This window comes from Onychostoma macrolepis, chromosome 22, assembly GCF_012432095.1.
Source record: "Onychostoma macrolepis isolate SWU-2019 chromosome 22, ASM1243209v1, whole genome shotgun sequence".
In the NCBI taxonomy this organism is placed as follows: Eukaryota; Metazoa; Chordata; class Actinopteri; order Cypriniformes; family Cyprinidae; genus Onychostoma; species Onychostoma macrolepis.
The window spans coordinates 7,697,017-7,704,385 of NC_081176.1; the positions used below are offsets into that span (position 1 = coordinate 7,697,017).

General features: G+C 38.3%; 1 protein-coding gene across 1 annotated transcript; it reads left to right on the forward strand.

Annotated features, from left to right (window-relative positions):
- The first annotated feature begins 714 nt into the window (after positions 1-714).
- LOC131529762 (uncharacterized) lies at positions 715-4,929 on the forward strand. The gene is made up of 6 exons (XM_058759642.1): positions 715-787; positions 1,169-1,501; positions 3,587-3,886; positions 4,105-4,413; positions 4,506-4,649; positions 4,739-4,929. The coding sequence occupies exons 1-6, from the start codon at positions 721-723 to the stop codon at positions 4,753-4,755; spliced, it is 1,170 nt and encodes a 389-aa protein (XP_058615625.1). The 5' UTR covers positions 715-720; the 3' UTR covers positions 4,756-4,929.
- The last annotated feature ends 2,440 nt before the right edge of the window (positions 4,930-7,369 follow it).

A 7,369-nucleotide genomic window follows, 5' to 3' on the forward strand; every position in this document is an offset into this window, starting at 1 on the left:
TTCAAGAAGAAACAAATGTAAGTTTCCTGCACCTCCACTCTGTGGGTGTCTCGAAGATGCCTGTGCATGTCTGCACAGTCTGTTTCTCAGGAGATCAAAGTATCCGAGGTTCCTCCATCCTTACACGGGTTACTGTATGTGTATATTAACATTAATGTATGAATTCAGTTGTAGCAACGCAAGCAAAAATTATAAATGTGATTCACTGGTTTTTGAGTCAAAATGGATCGTGTGATGGGGTTTTTTTTCCTTTTGTGTTTCATCAGTACAAACATCAGTGTGTCTGGTTTGATCTGTCGGTGGATAAATAGCTTCTGCTGGATGTTTGTGTGTGAATCGTTTCTTCATTTTCTCTCCTGCTAATATGAACCTAACAATCTTCAACTCAGAACATCTTTACAGTGAAATGAAGTGAATCCATCTTCAGTCAAATAAGAATCACAGGTCAGGGGTCAAATATGATTGACAGCTCACTAGACTAAATACAACATCAGCAGATACAGATATCTAATCTAATATTTCACTCTTCTGCTGTTAGTTTTCATACAGGCCCAGAATTCATTTGAAAATGTAAGATCAGCAAAAGTTTGTTGATTTTCGTGATGTTAAAGAAGACGGATGTGTGAACAGAAACTAACAGGTCTGGGGGGGGGGATTCAACCAGATAAATATCACAGTTCAGTCGTGAGTGTTTTCAGACATTTTAAGCGTCAATATCGCATGCTTTTTAGTGAAATGATGAAAATGTATCTCAAATTAATTTTTTTCTCTTTGTGGAGTCTGGTTGGTGAGTTTGAAATGTGTTTTTATGGTTTAAGTTGCCTCTGTTCTGGTAGCATGTAATAAATTACTGATTAAATTACTTAGAGAGGATTAACATTAACTGTTATTCTCATAAATAAAATGTGGATTTACTGTGAGATCAAGTTTGAATGTACATCCAAACTCACTCTTGAGTAAACTTCACTCTTTTCTTCTTTTATTTTTTTTTTTATTAAGTTATCGGTCCATATAAAACTCTATTTCTCCTTTCATTCAAGGATTTTTGTGCTGTTGCAGAATATTTTTCACTTCACATTTAAATCATTAAAAGTATTTTAGTGAAGTTTCATCAAATCAGCATCAAGTGATTGTAAAGCTTTAATCTGTGAAAAACTCTGTTCTGCAGGTTTCGGGGTCAGGTCCTTCAGGTTGTTTGATGAAAAGAAGTTCGTGAAAATAGCAAATTCAGTCACTCTAAACTCTGGTGTCACTGAAATGAAGGATGATGATCTGATTCAGTGGAGGTTTGGAAATGAAAACACTTTAATCGCTGAAATCAATAAACAGGGCAACAGCATGACTGTATATGATGGTGTTCTTGATGGGAGATTCAGAGACAGACTGAAGCTGGACAATAAAACTGGATCTCTGACCATCACAAACACCACAACTGAAGATACTGGAGTTTATGAACTGCGGAGTAACAGGGTGGGAAAGCTTTTTCTTTTAATTGTCTATGGTGAGTTAAAACATTTTTCAATTGTTTTATATTTTAATATTAAGACCTAAATTCCTGAAAAGACTGAACACAAGAGCGTTCACAAAAACAGATACCTTGCAATCAAACAATGAAGCTACAAATCTCGAGAAGAGATCATAAAGCAGGGACACAGAAGCAGAGACTGATCTGCTCACGAATGGATCCTTGAAACTTCACGAATGAATAGAGTCTAAACAAAACTAAAATTAATATTATCAGTCTGAATTTTACAGTCATTTGAAATTGGCCTCAGATTAATTGTGGAGCTGTAGTCAAATTGAAATTAAGCACAAGTGTGGCAATGCTGAGGGGAGGAGAAATAATGTATAAACGGATCAGAACACACCTAAACGAAAACAGACTACGCCACCCCGTCAAGAAACGAGGAAAGGACCGCAGGTTCGTAGGCCAAGTAAAACCCCAAGAGACATGTGAACAATGTACAAAACGCTTTATTAGATTGTTACAGTAAATAATTAAAAACACCCAATCAATCACCATCAATGCCACGTGTCGGGTCGCAATATAAAGCACAAATGGTAGCCATGCGTACTACACCAAATAAAGAACAACTTAAATACTCACAAGAAAACAACAGAAACCAACAAAAGACAGGCATAGGCTTGCCAACGGCAGGGGCAGGCTAGCTGAAGTGAAGATCCGATCTGTACACTAGTGCATCCCATGCGCACACACACACACACACACACAAAGTGAAGTGTGATTCCAAGCAGCACTGCACTCCACCCAATTATACCACCACCAGTATTCGAAACCAGCCAGCCAGCGTTAGAATAAACAGAAACCTATTACATTCAATAAAAAAATAATAATACTTCAAATTAAACCAAAAGGAAATGCAACATAAGAAACAGTCTCACAATGGTATAGTTACATCAAACAAAAAAAGAAAAGATATAGCAGCAAAATAACACAATATTGTATTTAAGTTAAACAAAAGAAATGAACCAAAACACACTAAATAGAATAGTCACTCTGAAGGCTCACTGAAACAGTAGCACCTCAAAGTCAGTTCTCCCCAGGCCACATGAAAACACTCTTCACAGCATAGGCAGAGTCACAGATGCAAACAGACAAAAGCATGACGAATCAGGCCTGTCGCAATAGTGGGACAACTCAGAACCGCTACTACATTCAGCTTTCTTTGAGAATCAGCCAAACCGGTATACGGCCAATATGTAGCCGTACCACACAGGGATTTATCAAAAAATAAGAATAAGGGAAAACAAACGAAAAGAATACAAAACAACAGAAAAGAAAACAGCAGCACCGTCTTCCTTCAACACAGAGTGTAAAACACTTCCGCCTTCTCCAGCGACTAGCCAACACGGCGTCGGAAGAACCTCAGTGCACTAGAAAAAGGGGGTGATTACTAAAAAAACATCACTTTTCTTGTGAACAAGCGAAAATGGATCGCACCTACCAAAACGAATCATGGTGCCACATGAATCGTGCCGTTGCTTTCAGCTCACAAGCATAGAATCTCGTGCAGGAAGACACAGTCACCGAAGAATTTCACCGCTACAAAGTGAATAAACACCAATTAACACCACCCGACGCTAAACGAACAGCATGTAATGCAAGCGAACGCATACCTGACATGTAGTGGACAACCTGCAACCCAACGCACAGCATCAAATGGCCATTCAGCGCGCACCTGTACACCCACACTCCATAAGGGCAGTCCCAGCCGTGACGCACACCCAGTGGCATAACTCCAGCCTTAAATACACGGATTCTAATAGACTATTGTGGGTGATAATCACACGCCGATGAGCCAATGTGAAAAGATTACGTCACCCACCTTGCCACACAAGTAAAAGTCCTGCATGCTGAATACCGTTGGTTTCTGTTGTTCGGCCAATGGTTGGTCAATACAGAATCCGCACAAAGATACAGTTATTAATCTAAACACCATTTCTGTTATTTTATGATATCATTCATTTCAAATTTAAACTTTGAACTACTTGCTTTGGTAAATAACCATCTCAATCTGTGATGAACCCTGTTTCTGTTTGTCTCTTTGTGTGTTTGTTAATACAGTTGAAATATTAACGAAGGAGGGAGAATCAGTCACTATAAACTCTGGTCTTACTGAAATAATGGATAATGATGTAATTCAGTGGAGGTTTGGACCTGAAATCACTTTAATAGCTGGAATCAATAAACAGGCCGACAGGATGACTGTATATGATGATGTTCTTGATGGGAGATTCAGAGACAGACTGAAGCTGGACAAACAAACTGGATCTCTGACCATCACAAACATCACAATTCAACATACTGGAGATTATGTACTATTGATGAACCATATGATCATACAGTACTTTCTCACTGTCTATGGTGAGTTAAATATTTGTTCCACCTGTTTTATTTTTTCATCACTAGATACAATATTAATCCACACACCATTTTGCTTCTTTTGTGTCTGTTCTGTTGTTTTATATTATTATCCATTTGAAAATTAAATTTCAAACTAATTACTTACATAAAGTATTTTAACAGTCTGAATTTGTAACAAACTCTGTTTCTCTTTGTTCTCTGTGTGTTTGGTGATACAGATGAGATATTAGTGATGAAGAGAGATTCAGTCACTCTAAACTCTGGTCTTACTGAAATAATGGATGAAGATGAGATTCAGTGGAGGTTTGGACCTGAAATCACTTTAATAGCTGAAATCAATAAACGGGCCGACAGCATTACTGTACATGATGATGTTCTTGATGAGAGATTCAGAGACAGACTGAAGCTGGACAAACAAACTGGATCTCTGACCATCACAAACATCAGAACTGAACACACTGGACGTTATGTACTATTGATATTTGGATCAAAACCGTCATTAAAAGCTTTCAGTGTTTCTGTCTATGGTGAGTAGAATCATTTATCCTGTGCTTCAGATGTTCTTGATATTAGTGTTTATTGACTGAGCTGATCTCAGTTTGATGTTTTTATTCCTCAGACTCTGAACACTGTTGTGGTTCTGCTGAAGCTGTGATCCGATTGGTCCTCTCTGCTCTGGTGGGCGTGGCTACTGTCGTTCTTCTGGTTTATGACATCAGATCCAGAAGAGCTGAACAAGATCAAGCACATATTCACACATCAGGTACATGATTGATAATGTCATTTCTCAACTATTTTTGGATTTTAAATTGTGACATTTCATTTATGGCTTCATACGTTTGTCTTTTTCAGAAAGTATTGAAATCTAAAGCTGAACGCTGTTCTTTATAGGCTCTTCATGTGTGTTTTTTGTTCTTGTAGTGTTTTTGTCATAATGACTACTTGAGTTTGCTCTCTCTTTCAATATCAGATAGTGCCTTTTTAAAAATCTCTGAGATACATAAAACAGATTAATAAAGAGACACAGATCTCACTTCACTGCTGCTGTCCATTTGTCATCTGTATTTTCTTGCATTTATCAATAAAGTTTTCTCACTCTGAGGTTCAAGAGTCTCTGCATGTTTTATTATGTTTATTATGTCGAGCGCAATAACAGCACATTTTAATTTTGGGGTGAATTATAGAGATGTGATACTGTATTAAATGTATGCTAGGTCAGATACGGGTCTTTAATCGAGATTAAAACTGTTCCAGAGTTTGGTCACTAAATTGGAAAAGGATCAACCTCCGCAGATGATTTTCATATTCTACATATTATCAACTGACCAGAATTTTGAGACTATAATGCTGTAGGAGCTCGCTCAAGTACTGAGGAGCTGAACCAATCAGGGCTTTATTAATAATCAGCAAGATTGTCAAATGTATGTGATGTTTAATAGAGAGCCGATGTAGTGCTGACAGAAGCGGGCTAATATGGTCACACTTCCTGGTTCTAGCAACACAAGCAAAAATTATAAATGTGATTCACTGTTTTTTGAGTCAGAATGGATCCTGTGATGTTTTTTTTCTCTTTTGTTTTATCAGTACAAACATCAGTGTGTCTGGTTTGATCTGTCGGTGGATAAATAGCTTCTGCTGGATGTTTGTGTGTGAAGCGTTTCTTCATTTTCTCTCCTGCTAATATGAACCTAACAATCTTCAACTCAGAACATCTTTACAGTGAAATGAAGTGAATCCATCTTCAGTCAAATAAGAATCACAGGTCAGGGGTCAAATATGATTGACAGCTCACTAGACTAAATACAACATCAGCAGATACAGATATCTAATCTAATATTTCACTCTTCTGCTGTTAGTTTTCATACAGGCCCAGAATTCATTTGAAAATGTACGATCAGCAAAGATTTGTTGATTTTCGTGATGTTAAAGAAGACGGATGTGTGAACAGAAACTAACAGGTCTGGGGGGGTGGTGGGGATTCAACCAGATAAATATCACAGTTCAGTCGTGAGTGTTTTCAGACATTTTAAGCGTCAATATTGCACGCTTTTTAGTGAAATGATGAAAATGTTTCTCAAATAAATTTTTGTAACATCTGCTTATGATCATTGATGGTCGTTGGGACTTTATGTCTTAAGAGACCCTTTTAGCCTTTTGACATTTGCTTATAATTCACAGCCTGGCCCCACATTCTACCGTTATATGGGTGCTAATTGCCAAGGGTTGTCCCCCCCACTGTCAAAAAGATGCTAAACAGATCGACTATCTTGTCTCTCCATCGGACTTCAAACACATTCCAAGAGAACTAAATGACCCTCAGTACCAGGCCTGGCTGACCAGTGGACTACCCCCACGATTACAAGATACATAACACACACATAGAGGCATTTTCTTTGTTTAGACCATAATTAATCTGTTACAAATGATCTGGTATATGCATGTGTTGTTTGTATGTTTCCTTATTATATTAGCCCAATTACCACTCGTTATTCGTATTAGTAAGCTCTAAACACTCATATTCAGGTGTATGAATGTATCTCTGGTTTAATACCTTTTAGATGTCTCTTTCTTGATATCAAAATGACCTGCTCTTTATTCCTCACACAATGATGTACACTATGTGATCGTGAAATGCATCACACTATTTTTACTGTACTGTGGGGAAAATTACACCAGTCTCCAGATCAGTCGTAAAACATGCAAATGAGGTGTCAAGTGGGACAAAGAAACACTTTCCCGCTGAAACTATGAGCCTTGTTATTGGTCAAACTAACCAAAATGGGTGTTACAGGGAAAACAGATAAAACTTCTCACACACCAAAAGGTTCGTCTCTCTTTACTTTCGGTGCCCTGCAGACACACTTATCACCTTGGAAACCTCACGACTCCCCTTCCGGGGGGAGTCCGATCTTCTGGCAGTTTTAAGTTCAGTAACTTTGTCGATTCACTTCGGACTAATCAACTCATGGCTGGAATGACGAAGCTTTCACTCCTAAAGGAATTCACCAGGGATCTACGCATTATACATGCACCAGGATGCTTTACTCAGCACCCACAAAACCCATGCAAGTAACCGCTTGTTAACTATCTAGATGCGCTTCTAGGCTTCGACCCCTTTTAATTAAGGTGATGCGATTATCTGATGGTTCTTAACAGGTTGTAGTTAGCTGATATGTAAATCCTGCCATACTGTCTTGCACGCAAGCACGCTCTCTCTCTCTCTCTCTCTCTCTCTCCATGCCTTCCTTGCGTTGGCATCCATGTTTAATGTGTGTATGTCTGTGTCTAGTTCAATGTTGCATGTTCCCCTGTAGTGTAGTTTAATAAACATCCATATGTATTCACACTTGGTTGTCTGTGTCTGCTGCTCTCAGAACGAAGTCACTTTAACGTCCGGTCTTGTTACATGCTCGGGGAGCAATGTTTCAGTAAGGAAATTATTTGTCGTGGCCAGAGAAATAATTTTCCTTAGAGTCAATAGAA